Source organism: Chaetura pelagica, unplaced genomic scaffold, assembly GCF_000747805.2.
Source record: "Chaetura pelagica isolate M959 unplaced genomic scaffold, ChaPel_1.0 scaffold3, whole genome shotgun sequence".
NCBI classification, from domain to species: Eukaryota; Metazoa; Chordata; class Aves; order Apodiformes; family Apodidae; genus Chaetura; species Chaetura pelagica.
In genome coordinates, this window is record NW_009952974.1 from 11185789 (window position 1) to 11204958 (window position 19170).

The 19170-nt window shown below is 37.1% G+C and overlaps 1 protein-coding gene across 1 annotated transcript in view; it reads left to right on the forward strand.

Annotated features, from left to right (window-relative positions):
• Positions 1–19170, forward strand: part of UBR3 (ubiquitin protein ligase E3 component n-recognin 3 (putative)) — a 78950-nt gene that overhangs the window by 4472 nt on the left and 55308 nt on the right. The window contains exons 5-15 of the mRNA XM_009996138.1: positions 628–694; positions 5825–5955; positions 11103–11331; positions 14360–14539; positions 15358–15491; positions 16066–16152; positions 16725–16790; positions 16881–16970; positions 17801–17929; positions 18014–18066; positions 18697–18830. Of these exons, the coding sequence (XP_009994440.1) occupies positions 628–694; positions 5825–5955; positions 11103–11331; positions 14360–14539; positions 15358–15491; positions 16066–16152; positions 16725–16790; positions 16881–16970; positions 17801–17929; positions 18014–18066; positions 18697–18830 (1300 nt within the window). The remainder of the gene's footprint in view (positions 1–627; positions 695–5824; positions 5956–11102; positions 11332–14359; positions 14540–15357; positions 15492–16065; positions 16153–16724; positions 16791–16880; positions 16971–17800; positions 17930–18013; positions 18067–18696; positions 18831–19170) is intronic.

Genomic DNA, 19170 nt, shown 5'->3' on the forward strand with positions numbered 1-19170 from the left:
CAATTGCTGAAAAGTAAGTCCAGTTCTTTCATCCAAAAGCCAAAACTGTGTTCTAATTAAGAAATATGGCAAGAGTGCACTTCTAACTGGATTTTCTTTCTGTCTTTCTGAATTTAGAAAGGTTAATGTTGTTTCTTACTGAGTGAGTCCTAAAGGCAGATTTGTTACACACGTGAAAGGCTAGATTACAACATTTACAGAAGTTACAAACTAAAGCAGTGCTTTTACAGAGAACTAAATGTCTTGAAATTTTGCATAGTTCAGTGTTTAGTTTAACTTCTACAGTAGTAGATGTTTCTAAGCTAAACATGAATCTGAAGGATGCATGTATCCTGAGATAGTGTTGTGGATTAATAATTAAATGGATTAAGATGTCTGAACTTGCAGATGATGATGTTGCCTGTAGGGGGAAAAAAAGCAATTAAAAAAAAAATGTTTTATCTAATGGGTTGCATGGAGTCAATTGCTCCTGTAAACTGCAGAAGTATTTTTCTGGCAAGGCAGTATATTCAGGGCTTACCTGTTTTGGCTTGATAGTTAAACCAGAATTTTGAGGGCTTACCATCTCTTGGCAATAAAATTCTAAATATATGATTACCAATTTTTAAAAATCTTCCCCCACCTCAGGAGGACCAGGATGGTAGCCAAGGTGTGGGCAAGCGCAAGAGAGTGAAACTAAGCAGCACCACCAAAGGTATTTATGAAGTACTGATCTCAGTTTACAGTATGTGCTTTATGTCTATCTTAAAAATTATCTAGGGATATTAATTCACTTACCAAGCACTGTAGTGCTACGTTTGACAGATATTAAACATAGCAAAATCTAAAAAATAATAGCAATTGAAATTGTGGTAATTGGCAATTTTGATTTCCCCTGAGGAAGTACCACTGTCTGGGACAGTCATCTTGTTACCCTCATGTTTTAAGTTGACCTCTAAATATTAATTTGGTTTTCACTGGGTGGCTGGCAAGGTTGCAGTGGAGCTTGGCAAACAAGGTTTTGATGTGTTTGTTCTGAATATTTTTTTTATTATGCCACTGAACAATGTGATTGTGTTCTCAGCCAGGCAAGAATGTCTCTGATTCTGGTTGGTCTTTCTGTACTGTCCTAGTAATGTTTAAGAGAAGATACTTAAATAAAGGCTGCTTTGAAACCCCTTCATTATTTTCCTAGACCAAAATTAGTCCTCTGTGCAATTTCTAGTCCAACATGAGCAACACTCACATTGAGATCAGTGCAAGCTTTAATTCAAGAATGACCACAGGCTCGAGACAAGGTAACACTTTCATGTCCTTGCCTGTGACATGTTTTTGTGCTAAAAAGTGTTTCATTAATCATATTTTAATAATAATATTTAATCTTATTATTAAATAAAGAACACTTTTTTTTTGTATGAGGAGACTGACATAGGAAGGACAAAGAAATTGAAGGCCCTGCGAAAAGAACATTTGGGTGAAAAATGGTGAAAGTTGGAATAAAATTTAAAATTTCTGGAGGGGCTTTGGAGTGAAGGTTTTGAACTTGAATTTGAAAAGCAAGGAGTTAATGAAGTTGTTAAAAAGGTATAAAGGTGTTGTGAGGAGTGTGGAAAAGTAAGATTTATTGTTTCTAGTAGTTGCAGATTGTAGGAAAAAGACTGGGAAGCTGGAAAAGCAGAGAATTAAATGTTTTATCAACTATGTTGTTAAGAGGTGATGTTAAAAATGGTGTGTGAAGGATTATGGCAGATAATAATGTAGAAGAGGAGGTAGCTTTGGAGAAATGCAGGAAACTTACAGACATGCAAGGAAAGCTTTCTAACTTGAAGTTTAGAGGCTGTTAGCTTGTATAAAAGATAAGTTAAGAATAAGGTAATGCAAGAAAAAACATACTGGTTTTCTGATAAATAACAACTAATGTGTGAGTCTGTGGCTTCTGTCATCAGCACTGGGGGTGGCCCAGATGAGAAAGGTGTGAAGGTAGCAATGTTGGTGCAGTGCCATGTTCCCCTTGACATGACTTGTCCATTGCCAGTATCCCTAGGCTTCTGGGCTTGGTGGATCTCTGGACCCTAACAATAATGGCTGTATGAGGCTGAGGACTTGGTCCCCAGCCCCAGGGTTGGCCCAGATGAGGAAGGTGTGAGGAAGCAATGTTGGTAAAATACAGAATTTTTAAGAGATTTGTCTTGAGGGCACTCCCATGGCAAGTGCAGGACAGCCAGGAGATGAGGCCTAGCCAGCATGGGTTCAGGAAGGGCAGGTCTTGCTTGACCAGCCTGATCTCCTTCTGTGACCAGATGACCCACCTGGTGGATGAGGGAATGGCTGTGGATGTTGTCTATTTAGACTTCAGTAAAGCTTTTAACACCATGTCCCAAGCATTCTGCTAGTGAAGCTGGCAGTGCATGGCACGCACAGGTGTACTCTTTGCTGGGTAAAAAACTGGCTGGATGGTTGAGCCCACTACAGCTGAGAGAGTCGTAGTGAATGGGGTTGGATCCAGTTGGCAGCTGGTCACCAGTGGTGTATCCCAGGGCTCAGTTTTGGGGCCAGTCTTGTTCAATATTTTTATTAATAATCTAGATGAGAGGATTGAATGCTCCCTCAGTAAGTTTGCAGACAACACCAAATTGGGCAGGAGTACTGCTGCTATTCCTACTGCTCGAGCATAGGAAGGCACTGCAGAGGGACCTGGACAAGTTAGATCAATGGGCTGAGTCCAATAGCATGGTGTTCAACAAGGCTGAGAGCCAGTCTTGCATTTTGGTCACAACAACCCTAGGCAACACTACAGGCTTGGGGAAGAGTAGCTGGAAAGCTGCCGGGCAAAAAAGGACCTGGGGATGCTGGTTGGCAGCCAGCTTAACATGAGCTGGGAGAGTGCCTGGGTGGCCAAGAAGGCCAACAGCATCCTGCCTGCATCAGGAATAATGTGGCCAACTGGAGTAGGGAAGTGATTGTGCCCCTGTACTTGGCACTGGTGGGGCCGCACAACAAGTACTGTGTGCAGTTCTGGGCCCCTCACTACAAGAAGGACATTGGGTTGTTGGACCATGTTCAGAGAAGGGCTGCCAAGCTGGTGAAAGGGTCTAGAGAACAGGTCCTGTGAGGAGAGGCTGAGGGAACTGAGCTTGTTTGGTTTGGAGAAGAGGAGGCTGAAGGGAAACCTCATTGATCTTTTTTTCTCCTGGGTGGACAGTTGTACTCAGTGATCTTAGAGGTCTTTTCCAACTGTGACAATTCTGTGTAATCTCTGGAAATAAGCAGGGAGGAAGCTTAGGTTGAGAATCTGCCACATCTGAAAGCCAGTATCAGCAGTGGCATTTGGGGAAAAGTGATACTTTAATTCAACATTTCATTTCCCCCCAGGATTGTAGTCTTCCCCCTCTGAGGCACCCCAACATGGACTATGCTCCTGATGTTGATAGCTCCTAATATCAGCCCCAGAGGAGGGAGTCTGCCAATGGGGGAAGGGTAAGTATCTGTTTTTATTAAATATTGAATAGTTTTCTGAAGTTTTCAGTATTCATATTTTATGTCCATTAGGGTATAAAATAAGAGTATGAAAAGAAAATTTTAGAAAACTGAGTATTGAATAAAAACAGATTTACCTTTTCCATATGAGCAGACTCCCTGTCCCATCCCACTCTTTAGTGGTATTGTCTGTATAGAGGGTTATTTATATACTGGGAATATTTCAAAATGGTAAGACTCATGTTCCAGAGAGGTGTTTACAGCAGTTGATAGGGTGTATTGTGGCACTAGGAAAGAATCAAAGATTTCTTTATAGAAAATACAAGTTTTGTGCTGAGGTTCACTGATACAGGTAGGGGACTGAGTACTGAGAGAATTTTTATTTTTATTCTGTTTTAAAACCTGCATCCACCTGAAATACCTCTTGTTCAAGACAATTTTAAACCCACAGGCACTATTTTTTTTTTTTAATTTATTGAAAGAAATTTAAAATCATGTGGTGATCTTCACAAGAGTGGGAACATCAGTCTCAGTGTTCCTGACAAATTTTCCGAGTTGGGTAAGAGCATTCTGCCTACTGAAATTCTGTAGCAGGTGTAAGTAGTTAGATTCTTTTGTCCCTTCTTGAAACTGCTCTATAAAGAGTTTAATACACACTGTTCAGCTGTGATACATGTCAGAGAAAGGTGCACAACAGTGACAGATAAGGTGTTGTGTCACTTGTCTTTGTGCCCAGTGTTCACACTCGGGGGCATTTAACATGTAGCTAAACCTGTGCTGTCTATTCTGTGGACTGAGGACATCAGTCTTCATGGTTGCCAAGCTTTCAAGGGCAGTAAAATCACATATATAATTTCATAACAAGATGTGAGGAAGGCAACATAAATTATCATCATATGTTTGTGACATTAGGTGATGTGTAATGCTTTACAAAATATTTTAATACTAAAATACCTTTCATGATTCTGGGAAGGTAACATTATTTCAACACTTGTAGAATGTATTGAATAAAACATATCCTTGTGTTTGTGTGGCTTGCTGAAGTCTTGAGTAGATCTCTGAAACTTAAATTATTTGTTATTTTTCATGATCTTTTGCAATTCCTGAGATGTTTTGGGTTGATTGGTTGCTTGGCTGGGGAACTCTGACTTTTGGTAGTGGTGGAAAATGGAATCCTGCTGAGGAAAAGCATAAATGGTTATCCAGGTTAGAATAGGCACAAAGCTATCCAGTGCAGTCCCTAAGGCTGTCTTACATATTTAAGTGAAGAGGTAAGTCTTCAAGACTAGATATTCAGCTTAAGTGTTTTTGAACCTATGCTAATGGGAGGCCTTCATACAGTCCCATTAGAATATGGGATTTTGAGTGTGTGGGGATATATACCCAGATCTAATTGATTTCTAAGCATAAAGGAGCATGATTATGCCTGTTGTAGTTTTAAATCATAAATAATCAATCTCTTGAAGAAAGTTGATGGAGAGTCTTTTTAGTAATTTTTTTTTAAATGGGATTAATATGATTTATGTTCTGTCAAGCCATATCTTCATGAACAGTTTATTCTAGCAGAGGTCAATTTGTGCAGCTTTGCAATCATGAAACTACTCTGTTTGAAAACAAAGCTGACAAAATGGAGGGAGAACTTGATTCCTGCATAGGTACCCCACAGAGTTGCACTGTCAGCATGAATAAGGGGGCAGAATGAATGGCCAGGAGTTGAATGGGGAGAGATGAGACTGTCTCTCTTGGTGCCATCAGGAGCTAGTGCCTGATTATGGTAATTTTTATATTAAGAAAAAAAATATTCAAACACACAAAAACTTAGTGGTTGGTCAATCAGTACATTATTGATTTAAAAATAACTGATACATTATTGCTTCTATTTATCTTCTTTAGAGCTGTGTAAACAGAACGCAAGTGTCCTTAGGTGGTAGAACTCGGCACTTAATCATACATTTTATTTTGTTGTTTTCCTATTTTAACTTCAGCTAGGTAGTAGTCTGCATTAGCCTACCTGCAATTAAATGGCTGTGTAAATGTTGGGCAAACTGCTGTGATTCATTACAATCAGTGGAGCTACTACAGCAAGGTGATAGAATTCAGTGCAATTAATGAAGACTGGACTTGTGTGTGATAGAACTGTACTGAAAATTTTCGTTGGCTTCTCTGCAAGATCCATATTGTTACAGAGTCTGACACTGTAGTGTTGGCCATGTTAATTTTCCCAGTGTTTATGAAAAAAAAATGAGCACACTAAGATGTTGTTAAATTTTTGTTACTGAATTTTATATGTCAGTGTAACTGCACTATAATTGTTTTTAGTTTTAATAAATATTACATTACACATCCCCTCCTCCAAACTTTTATGCAGATCAATCTATCATGGATGTTTTGAAGCATAAATGTTTTCTAGAAGAATTATTATTTTGGACAATAAAATATGAGTTTCCACAGAAGATGGTGACTTTCTTACTCAACATGCTGCCAGATCAAGATTATAAGGTACTTATCTTACATCATTCAAACTTAAGTATGAATAAGAAAATACATTTAATGTGCGTTATGCCTTGCATGAGAACACATATGTTTGTATTTTAATAATAAGCAGCAAAATAAGGCAGATCTTCTGTTTTGAGTATTCTGTCAGAAGGTATAGTATTTGAAGAGAGATGTGAACAAAATAAAATAGGCAACGCTGCAGCCACAGTATTAATTTTATTCTCATGGTGTGCTATTTTCCTTTTTTTTTGGCTGTTTGTGCATATTTGCATGTGTTGGATTTTGTTTTGTTTTACTTTTTAAATTGGATTTTTATCAGTTAAAAGATGTGGATCAGCACTAAATAGTTGTCTAGTGTGGTATATCTGGTAAATAACTGCAGTGACTTAATTCTTATTGCAGCTGTTGTAGTAGGCCACAGTTTCTCCATATAGGCCATTACAATGTGAGTGTTCTTGCTTCAGCTATGCCCTAGGTGATTTTGGCAGTCTTCCAGCTGTTTCCTCACAGAGTTTTGCAGTTGTCCATACCAAGTGTCTCTTGGCCTTGAATCATGGAGACTGGATGTCATCTTCCTCTTTTAAATCTTGGTGTGCAGCCAGGTTTGGTTGTTTGCTCTAAATGTTCCAAGACCTAGTATACATAGCAATCAGGCTTAACATTTTGCTCTGATAATGTCATACCTTTGAGCCATGCAAATAGTTTGGATGTTCTCAAGCCCTGCTAAGAAGCAAAGATCAAGAAATCCTGAAGTCCAGGCATGCAGATTTCTTCAAGAATGTCTTTATAATGAGACAGCTATATACTTGTACCCCCTTGAAACCTTGCTGTATCAAAGCAGAGGATATGAAGATTACCTGCAAGTAAGGAAAAGACAGGATTGTTCTTGAGCAATACTCTGTTCATGTCAAGACAGCATTTTGATTTGGGATACCAGCATAGGACTCATCTTGGTCTTGGATTCAGCTGATACATGAGGACTCTCTGACGGATGATCACTTGCCATGAAGCTTGAATTCGTGATACTCGGAGGCCCACATCGGCATCCAGCTCTGCTGATCCATGGCCAGCTAAACTGCCTGTAAAAACACCCTAACTGCTAGCAGCATGCAGAAGAATCTGGTAAGTGTTGTTATGTTTATCTTTTTACTGTACTGTGTAATAACAACAGTTTTTAACAGGATCTTTTTTCCTTTGACTACAGGCCACACTCTGGTGGCTTTCTTCATTGTGTTCATAATCTTTCTTCAATATGTACTCAGAATAGAGGCCATAGTGTATTTGGTTTTTGTACTGGCTGCCAAATTTATCTGGAAATAGTTCATCTTCCACCCACCAGTACTTTATGTTCAGACAAAATAATTATTTAAACATTCCTCTTTGTTTTGTTAGTAATTTCATATTGTGTTTGATTAAACAGCAATTTCCAATGTACAAACTTTAGTAGTAGTGAAATTCCTAAGTATTTGAAATTCTTCTAGAATCCATGTTTCTGTTAATTGCTGTGATTGTCTAAAAGGCATTTTTCAGTAGTAAGGAAACTGAGAGCAGGAAACTTATCACACAGCAAAACTAGGGAAGCAGTAACACTATTTTTTCCCAAGATACCTGTGCTGTGTTGCAAAACTGTGTCAGTGATGTATGAGCTTTAAACATGTCTATGTGTGGCTAATTTACAAGGATTGGCTCTGCCTTTAACAGATGTAGAGAGAGAACATTTCATTTTGGGATGAGTTAGAAGAACGTGTTATTTTTCAAGCGCCCATTTAGCTTTTATGAAGAAAAAATTCGTTTGCTGTCTAATCATGTTGCATTCTGAAACAGCAGGAACACCTGTAGGGTTATAAACTGTTCCAACTGATCTCAGCTTTCTGCTACTTTCTCCCAACCCATTTACACCGCATGTACTGTCTTAATCTTTTCTGTCTGAACTGTTATGCAATTTGTCTGATTCTTTGTGAGCTAATTAGCTCAGTAAATTGGCAGAATTTTGCTAGGTTGTTTTCTGATAAACTGACCGAGCTAGCCAGACACAGAGCTCTGACATTGTTGAAATTTCTGATCTCCAGCATGAATGTAGAGTTGACTTAGTCCACCATATTCTATGCAGCAGTCAACCACCAGCAATATCTATTGCACAGATTGATTTTTTTAAATAGGAAAACAAACTTCCGTTTTAGGATCCCAGTATCAAAAACCCTGGGTTAACCTGCTCTCCGCTCCCTCCCCTCTTTTGCATATGAGAGAGATAGCACAACAAACTGTGTGGTCTTTGCCTTGCAGAATTTGTGCCTGAGGCATCCCTTCGAGCACTTCCTGACATTTGCAACTTGGAGAAGGAAAAGAAAGCAAAAGAGAAATTTACTGGAGCTTCCAAGAAATTAGAGGTGTGGACAAGGTTTCTGCAAGAGGAAAACCAAAGGGCCAGAGAAATAGGACTGACCTTCGTGTGACCAAGGAGAAGGCAAAGAAAGGGTTGGCAATAAACAGGAAGCTGGTGGAAGAGTGTAAATCATCCAAAGGCAGAGCCTTGCTGAAATCTGGAATACTGGAAGCAGAGAAATGCAGAAGCATCTGGGTAGAGATAATGAATCTACAAACATAATTATCAGAAATGCTGTGCTTTGTCAGGCACCTCCCATAGTGAACCTTGAGGCAGTTATTACATTAATAGGACTTCCCCTGGGTATGCTGTTCTATACATTCTAGAGAACAGTTTTTCTACTGGAAACAAACTATCTTTTTATTTGCGTTGAAAACATGAACATGGGAGATGGAAGTTTTAACTGAAACATGGGGTTGATGTTAGGCTACTAGAAGTTCTGGGATTGTTGAGTGACCACCAAGAGGAAAGGCCAGAGGAAAAATTAACTTTGTTTTTTGCATAGGCTAGAAATTTAGAAGCTGGGCAAGGTCATAGAGAGTAAGTCAGTGAAGGTATTTAAACATACAGAAAAACATGTCTGTCTTGGGAAGCCACTTCTTGCAAATGGTTAGAAGCTGAGTAAGTACTTGGAAAGGCAGATCATGTCAATACATGCGTTCTTGCTCCATTCTGTATTTTTCCTTTGTTGTGTTTATAAAGCTTTGGCCACTCAAAGACAGGGTACTGCGCTGGATGGACTGACTTCACCTACTACAGCTGTTTTTACATACAGACTGCAGTTTACCACAGTATCTCAGCATTTTAATTGCTAGAAACAAATTTAGTTTCTTTCTCTCAAAGTTGGAAAGGGTTATATTTGTTTGTATAACTTTCCAATGCATTTATGACCAAAAGCTAATTACTTTAAGTATATTACAGAGTCTCTATCATTACACTATCTTGATAGAATATTTACAGTACTTTCATAAATTCATTATTGAGTATGAGTGAGGCACAACACGTTTTTATGTGCTGATTTAAAATAAATCCAAAATTTGTCCATAGAGGAGTACCATGGTTTTACAATCAGCTTGAATTGAGAATGTGTTGTGAATTCACTGTGTGAAAAAAGTAAAACATAGTTCCCATGTCACAGAACCTGGGGATCCTATTTGAACATAATATATAAATAAAGTATACTTTTTTTTATTAGCAGCATTAATATACTAACTTCCTAAAATATCAGGTGTCATTTGTGTCTGAGGCTTCACTTTAGTAGTGTAAATGTACTGATGTTTGTTACAAGTGTCTTTGCCAGTGATGAAAGTTCTATCAAGCTTTAACTTAAAGACAATTCTGTGGTAGGTTATTCTGCCTTGGAACACCAGAATGATACTGTATTAAGTCTGCCTTACTATTGTGAATCCGTTGTTCCAAAAAGGCTTTAGCTGAAAACAATTACCAATTGTGCTGGGTGCTCTATGTGGAAGACACAATTATTATGCACATTTTCATCATTGTGAACCAGCTGCAGGAGGGCAAATTAAGCAGTGTTGTGATGTTTTGTGCAGTAACATACCCAACCCCAGCCTGGTCAATTATTTTTTAGTTTTTTTGTTGTTTTTTTTTTTTGCATGAGCAACTGCATTTTTGAGGATATTTGCTAGAAGAAGCAGTATTTGTGCCTAACAGCATCATTATGGCATTAAGATAACTTGGCGAAATACTTTCTAAATGAGAATAACATGGTTGTGTTACAGGAAAAATATAGGAACACTGAGGCAGGTAAAATGAAGTAGTGGTTTGTATACAAAACTGGTGAAAACACAGCTGCACGAGGGTGATTTTTAGATTTCTGATTTTATGCTTATGAAATACTAATACTTCCAGAAGGAATAGACAAGGAGGGTTAGAATTTGAGCTGAAAATTTTCTTCAATTCTCATCATTACACAGCTTGTATTATTTCTTATTAGGCCAAGGAAGTCCAGATGGTGTTAATTTAGAGCTTAAAGTGCTAAGTGAGAAGTGATTTCAAAGCTGGCAGATATGCAGTGCAGTTAGGCAGTCGATTTGCAATGCAATTTGAGGGTAATGGAGTAGAACAAGAAATGTACTAAGATGTGTATGTATTGGTAATTTAAATAACTATCTGGTTTGAAAAAAAACAGTTGTTTGAAGAATAGCAATTTATTTAGGAGAAAGTGCTGAAGATGTAGTAAAAAAATCCAGGATGTTATGATAGCAGATGAAATCCAGTGTTGAATGAATTGAAATATCATCCTTGACAGATGAATGAATACCTTACTCCATGGGTAGATGACTGCAAGTGATAAGTTATGGCAGCTTTATTAAGCACCACTAATGCCATTGTTCATAATGTATCCTTTTCAGATATTAGTCTGTGTTTTAGGATGTAAACAATTTAGAATAAATTCATTATTAGAACTTTACTGCTTTCACAGGTATACTGAGACCTTATATTTCTTGTTTCAATGTTTCTAGGGATTTTTTTAAGTGTGGAAAGTATAGAATGAGAAGATTAGATTTTGGTAGAAGATAATGAAATTGAAGGCCTAAGTTACCCCTCTCTTGAGATAGGGCTTTTCATGAGTGTTTCTGGAAGCTAGACATGGGATAGTTAGGCCTTCAGTTTTCTTTTGTCATAGCAAGTGGTTTTTGGTAGGATATGTTGAGTGTACTTTTGTAAAGGAGTATTTAAAATTAAAAACCCTATAATTTTTGTATGGTTCTTGTTAACATCAAAATTTCTTTATAATTTGCAGATTGCTTTTACCAAAACTTTTGTCCAGCATTATGCTTTTATTATGAAAACGCTGAAGAAAAGCCATGAATCAGACACAATGTCTAATAGAATTGTGCATATCAGTGTTCAGTTATTCAGCAATGAAGAACTAGCACGCCAAGTAACAGAAGAATGTCAGCTGCTGGAAATTATGGTCACTGTTCTGTTGTACATGATGGAAAGTTGCCTTATTAAAAGTGAATTGCAAGGTAGGTTGTTTTGGTGGTTGTTTGTTTCATTCCATGGTTAAATTGTTGATAGAAGAAATGGAATAATGTAATCTCTCTTTATTTCTGTACCTAACAAACTGCAGACCTCTTAGCCCTCTTTATCCTGGTTTGAATTTGAAAATGATCTCTAGACAGGCTGACTGCTGCTGCCAAATAAGTAGCATAAACTTTTGTATGAAATAGTAGCTTTTCTTGTCTGAAGTATCCTTTGTCTCTGAGTTCACTCTATGTATAGACTAATACAGACTACTGTACTGAAAGGGAAATCCTCAGTCAAATAGCTGTTAAGAATGTCTTCATTCAGCTGCACTTCAACATGAGAAATGTATATGGTACCTTACATAAATTGCTTTACAGTAGTCAAAGAAGAATGTTGAATCTTTAACAGTTTGTATATTAAGTGACTTTTGCTAAACTAATGCCATATTCATGAAATCTCATTTAACTCTACTTTTAAGTAGCTGGTTTTATTTCATGGCCAGTATGGGATGTTGCTAGCATGGTGATAAGGATCAAAATTTGCTGCCAAACAGAAAAAGACTGTGACTGATTTAGACATTCTCTGCAGAAGCTTTCTGGTAATTATGTAAGCTGGAGCTGGTAAGTTAAGTAACATCGGGTATATTTGTGAGAAAAAGTTTACCACTGGAGCAGCTATCCCAAGACTTGAAATTACTGGTTTCCTTTCCCCAGAACCATTGATTTGTCTTAGCTAAGACTCCGTAATGGAATCTGTCCAGTGTTTTTCAGTGTTTTCACAGCACTTCCTTCTCACTGCAGTTTACTTTGCTTTTTACTGTAGCTTTACTACAGTAAATTGACAGAAGCAAATTAATAAAAAAACTTAACTGAAGTTTTTTTCCCCTCTCAGATTTTCATTAGCCTTATTTTGCAGTTCTGTGGACTTTTATGTTTAGTTCAAGGTATCTCTTACGATACTGGAAGTAGTGAGAAGTCTGTTAGAAGTCCGTTCTGGTGAGAGAAATTGAGAAGAATTCTGTTTGTGCAGCTAGCGCAGCTAAGTAAGTCATTTAGTATCAGAAAAGGGACAAAATTTCCAAATCCAGCCAATGGATAAATGAAGAAAACTTGCTGAATAGGAGGAAGGAGAACGTGGGGCAGGAATTGAATCAGCTAAGGCACGTTTAGTTGGCATTGTTCACACTTCTAATTGTTTATTAAGTTTACTAAGGGTGTTTGTGGATACCAAATGACAAAGTGTTCCTGAAAGTGAATTGACCTAGGAGCTGTGTTAGTACAAACTTGGAAAATGTTCCTAGTTCAGCTTACCTCTCTTACATGAGGTATGAAAGGATGAGGAGGTACAATATGGTTGCAGATGATAAAATTGCCTTCTTGTGAATATGTATGTCTCAATGCTCTTAGACTTTTTTTTCCTCTTTATCAGCACATTCCTCTTTCTTTTCCTGAGAGAAGAATTTGTACATCAAGGAGAAAGATTTGATAATGGTTCATCCCTTAAAAAAAACCCAACTCTTCCTTCAACTGACGTTACATTAACCCTGGCTTGTAGAGTACTGTGAACAAGAGGCAACACCACTGCCAGTTTGAAGTAACTCGATTTGTTTGATTTGTTCTGGGGCAGAGAACCAGCAACATGTAATTCTTGGCTCTTCTCAGAGTCCTTCAGAGAGTTCAGACAGAGCCTGTTCTTGGATAGGCTTTGTGAGCACATGGGAACCAGGCAGCTGAGTAACAAGACATAGTTTCCTTTCTTTGCAGATGTACTGGAAGCAGAAGAGAGATTAGAGTGACCTACTGTTGCAGTGAAGTCTTGAGAGGCTGCACAGAGCTCTTCTGGCTTTCTGTGCCTTCCAGGGCTTTAGTGTAAGAGATAGGAGTCAGTCTTAGGAAATGGAGCTCTATATTAAATTATGGTAACAAGAAGGTGTTTATTCATAGTTGTGTGCAACTCGAGCAGCATATTTTCCAGGATGAATTCTGATTCATTTTTCTGACTGAACTGTATTCTCAGGAAGTAAAACTTGTCAGGATCAAAATATCGTATGACTTCAAGTTAAAAAAAAATCCTGTTGACATAACAGGCAAGAGAGTAATTTGTTATTTTTTTCCTGGTACCAGTAAACCAACAAAATAAACAACCTCAGAGTAAATTAAATAATATTTTCTTCAGTACTTATGACAGAGGAGAGGGAGAACAACTTGCATATATACCAAAGGGAACAACTATGGATGCAGATGTGCCTCATCAAGTGTAGACAGGATGTACTAATAACAATGTCTTTTCAGCTGTGGCTGTGCCATACTGCTTGTGACCCTGAATAGGACAGCAGCCATTCCCCAAGGCTTATCATAAGATGCAAGATCTTGGTTCTGTTTGCTTGAAATAGAATAGCAACTGACGGATGGGTCCTGGAAGTTGCTTACTTTGAATTGGGACTCCAGGACCAATCCCATTTTCCTTCTAGTCTTTCTAGGGGTCCCTCTCATGAAAAGCCAGTAAAGATATTTATTTTGACATCCTTAGAGGATGTACTTCTATGATTTGGTGAGGGGAACACACACACACCCCACCCCCCTTGCTTCAGAGGGAAAAAGCTTTCTCTGCTCCCTTTCTCAGGCTCAAGATGCCAGTGCAGGTTTTAAGAACCAGATTGTTTGCCTCTGTAAGGTAGTTTGCTCACTAGAAGTGTGTCAGATTCAAAATAGATTTCATGTTCGTAATAGGAATTGTATTTATTTGGTCTCTTAATACTTCTTTAGAGTATTCAAAAAAAAAGCATAGCTGTGATAATTTTACTAATGCAGAGCTTTTCAAAGTTTGCAGTATTGTTCATAGTGTGTGTGTCTCCTGCAGCCTCAGGTACCACAAAACAACCATTCTTCTTTTCTGCAGTTTTCTCTGTCTGTCACCACAACATTACAGTGAATCCTAATTAGTTTTTTTGCAACATGCTGTAACTTTATTTTAAAATTACAATAACAAGAAAAAAAGAATTACTTTATTTTTTATTTTTAAATCTAGATGAAGAAAACAGTTTACATGTTGTGGTGAATTGTGGGGAAGCACTGCTGAAGAATAATACTTATTGGCCCCTGGTTAGTGATTTTATAAACATACTCTCACACCAAAGTGTGGCAAAGAAATTTTTGGATGATCATGGTCTTTTGGTAACATGGATGAATTTTGTATCATTCTTTCAAGGTATGTGCCTTTTATAATATGTACTAATGCAGGGATGTTAAGACAGTTTAATGTTTGCAGTAGAAGAATCCTTACACTGCTGAATGTAAATATTTAATTATATTCTCATAAGTCTCTGTTCCTGGAAGAGAGCAGTATATTCTCATAAGTCTCTGTTCCTGGAAGAGAGCAGTATATTCTCAAAATACGTACATTTGAAAATGATCTAACAGATCTTTGATTTGCGTGGACTAGTTAAAGAGTGATTGCATCACATTTGACTGAGATCATGGTGCCAGAACTCTCATGTTGAACTTAAAGTACAAATCCTAACTAGTGCTAGAAGTGTTTTACTGGTGAAATTGTAAATTTAAATACCGGGTAAACTAAGCTGGTAATTCTGGATCTTTTTCTTAGTGTTGCTGTGAAGAAACTTTTTTTATTGTTAAAAAAGATATTTTAAAATTGTGAACTTTTCAGTACTGGTAAATGTTCTGCCTAGAAAGAGGACCAGGTATTTTCCATCCAAATGTTCCCATGTAGTAAGTGAGGTTTAAATTAGAAGGGCTGCTGTCCATGTTAATGTCACCTGAACAGCAAGGACTGCAGTTACTAGCCAGTCTAAAGCTATTGTTCCTTTTTGATGTACTTCTGTTCAAACTCTGTTGCTTGTTCTTATATTTTATCTATTATTCTGCTGCTAGATGAGATAGATTGTTACACTTTGTGGGGGTTTTTTTGGTCTTAATCAGTGTGTGAGTGCATAACACTAAAACTACTGCATTCTATTTAGCCCTAGTTAAATATTTGGTTGTATAACTCTACTTAAATCTTTGAAGGTATGAATTTAAATAAACGAGAATTAAATGAACATGTGGAGTTTGAATCACAGACTTATTATGCTGCCTTTGCTGCTGAGCTGGAAGCCTGTGCCCAGCCAATGTGGGGTCTTCTGTCACACTGCAAAGTCAGGGTAAGACTAACATTTCTCTGTCTTTTTTCTTGCTTTTATTCATGATTTATTCTTGAGTTCTCAAATCTGAGAAGTCTGTCTGGTTTGTGCTTGGAAAGACTTGGTTTTTTCTGTCTTTATCAACAAAATATAAAAAACTGATCAACTCAGATTCTATGTATCGTAAGAATAGAATTCATGATAGTACCTTCTTTGTTACTTTCAGAACTGGGACTACAAGTTCTCAATATGTACAGTCATTCCGTATGAAGTTATTTCATATGATAGCACATATGGAACAACTTCAAGTCTGATGAAGAACTTGATACATGTATCTGAATCATTCTACCTTTTTCCAGTGGGAAAAGAGATAAAGAAGTCATACCTGATGTGATTATAATGTTGATGGTGTGTGCAAATGGCACTTCATTGTGATGGGGGGTGGTGTAATTTATGGTTTTGTGTTGTTCTGTTAACAACCTGAGCTCAAAGCCTCATAGGTTCTGTTATCTCATGATCCTCTAAGTAGAGTAAAGTGTAGAGTAAACTTTAAACTGTTTTGACTAGTGTAGTACACTGGTTTCTCTAACTGCAGGAAACACAGGAGTACACAAGAAATGTTGTCAGATACTGCCTTGAAGCACTTCAGGACTGGTTTGATGCAATCAACTTTGTAGATGAGGTAAATATACTGTGAAAATCTGATGAAACTTCAACAATTATACAACCTCCTCTCCCCCCAGTTAAATAATCCTTCTAGCTGCTGACTGAAAGAGTTGCCATGCTGAAATTTGAGTGTGTTGTTATTAGTTGCAATGTTATGTCCTAAGATCCTTTATTTATAAAATCTTCATTTAGATTTGCTGGTGCAATCTTAAGCTGTTTGAATCTTAAAAACAGTACTGTAGATATACTCCTGCTAAATAGAGTGTTGAAGCAATGACAAAGCAGAATTGTTCTGATATGGTAGAGGAGAGCACCCTCTACCTACTGCCACCTTAGAAAGCAATACTCTCAATCAATTCAGTGTCATTAGCTACTGGGGGCTTAGTAAGAGCTTAACTACAGTGTCTGAATAAGGGAAATTTCTGAATCATAAGGAAGTGCAGGGAAATTAAGTAGTAGTAGGGTAGTGGAAAGTAAATCCATCAAATTAAGACATGTAAGATACTGTTCTTAGTGGTTGTGACAAAGTCATTTGTAGGTTTGTTCTTTTTAATATATTATATTAAAATACCTTTATCTTACTTTCAGCCAGCTCCTAACCAAGTTACTTTTCATTTGCCACTGCACCGTTACTTTGCCATGTTTTTAAGTAAGGTAAGTGCACGTTTTAGTCACACAGAAACTGGAAATTTTCTATGTCAAGTGTAATTGTTCAGTACAGGGTGTGCTTGTTTTTGTTTCTAGGCTGTCAAATGCCAAGAACTAGATCTCGATACTATCTTGCCAGATCAGGAAATGCTGATGAAACTAATGATTCACCCACTTCAGATTCAGGTATGGGCAGAGTTCTGACTCTGATGCATAGGAGGAGAAATACAACACAAAAAAGTTGTCTGATCCTTCCAACCCCAAACATTAAAATGTATTTAGAAGTGCTTAATAAGGGGGAGTATGTCGTAAGTGTGGAATAACCAAATAAGCAATATGTAACAATAACAACTAGGATAATAGTAGTTAAGATGAACTTTTTTTTTTCTTCCTATTTCCAAAATTAAATATGCAGCATTAGTTATTGTACTTGGAGAAGTATGATGATAATATTCACTATAGTACTGTCAGAAGAGTAGGAGAAACCAGCCGTTTGAAAATATGGAATTGCATGTTCATAGAATAGCTACCAATGGAGTACACATTGAGAAAGGAACCTGAATCTGAAATTTTAAATTGAGAATGAGTTCAAGAATGGATATACCCTGCAACATTTTTTAATTTACAAAATTGTATTTTTTTTGTATTTAAGTAGTAGTCAGCAGTATTTGTAGTTGCTGCTTTTATATCTAACTTTAACCATGGTGTCTTCACCTTTGTAGTACTTCTCAATATTTTAATAAGTACATAAAATCATTTAAGTGATTTATTTAATTACTGAGTTACCTCTTAGATATTCTCCTATGAAACTAATGGTGTCTGTTTAATAACCTTGTAGTGGTTCCTTTTCATCCCTCACTCCCCCAGAGAAATAAATTAGTATAATAAAGTATACTTTTATGTTAAGGTGTAGTGTGTATGTATACATATGTGTGAAAATATATTGATGATCTGATAATTTTGAACTGAATAGCTGAAATATTTGTACTTTTTTTTTTTTTATTTTACATGAGCAGGCAAGTCTTTCTGAAATTCACAGCAACATGTGGGTTAGAAATGGTCTACAAATTAAAGGACAGGCCATGACTTATGTGCAGTCTCATTTCTGCAATTCAATGATTGATCCTGACATTTATCTGTTGCAAGTAAGTTCTGTTTTCTAAGAAACCAAGCCAATGCTTGTTTACAAACAAACTACCAAATGAGATTAATTTATTCTCTTTCTCCAGGTCTGTGCCTCTAGGCTGGACCCAGATTATTTTATTTCATCTGTTTTTGAAAGGTAGGATTAAGTGATGAATGCTCTTGTTCAATGTTGTGTGGGCTGTTGACCGATTCATGCCAGAAACTGTGTGTATCTGTTACACACCTTCAGTGGTACAACTGTGCCTGGCCAAAATTGGCACTTTCCTGAGGGGCTCTAGGTACATCAAGGTTTATTGCTGATGTTATGAAGGATTGACTTTTGTTTTACAGTGCAGTAGTGAACCTTCATATAATGTTTTCTGACCATCTTCAGGGTTTTTTCTGCTTTGCACATGTTCATGTGCAAGCTTTCAGGATATGGTAGACTGAAAAAGTAGACAAATAGAGCTGCAGTAGTAAGAGACATAGAAAGAATGCTTGGTTTTCTGGATAGAATAAAATCGGGATGAAAGCAGATTTATTTGCATTAGTTTTTTATATGTTACTAAATGTAGGGTGTTTCCATGTAAAGTAAATACCACTGTAGCATATTGAATAGCTAGGTAAATAAAAATCCAAATTGAAAAATAAGAGGGTTTTCACGTATGTTTGTGCTTTGTTGAATACAAAATAAAATGCATGTAATGCACTGAATTTACCAGTACTTTTCATACTGGTATTTTACTATTAGAGAATGATGCTTCTGGTTTTACTCCTTGCTGTCCAGGTTTAAGGTGGTAGATCTGTTAACGATGGCATCACAGCATCAAAATACAGTTCTTGATTCAGAGCATGAAAGGTCCATGTTGGAAGGAGCTTTAACATTTTTGGTCCTTCTGTTAAGTCTTCGTTTACATTTAGGTAAGAATTGCTGCTTTAGGAATACTTGTATATAAACAACATGCCTGTTAGTATAAATTAACATGTAGTAGCTGTCATAAAGCTGATGAGTCATATAGGAACTTTAAAGCATTCATCACTTGGTTTCATTGTTGCCAGTTGCTGAATTTTATTCCCTTATGAATGAGCAATAGAAAAAACACATAGAAATGGAGAAAAATGACTTTAATGGAAGTGGCTGATTTGTGAACGTGAACACATGAAGATTCTTTCTTTTTGGAAAGAGCAGTTTTGGTTTGTACCTGTCTTTTCTGACTGACATCTCATAACATTTGTGCCCTGCCTCTCCCCCCCCCCCCCC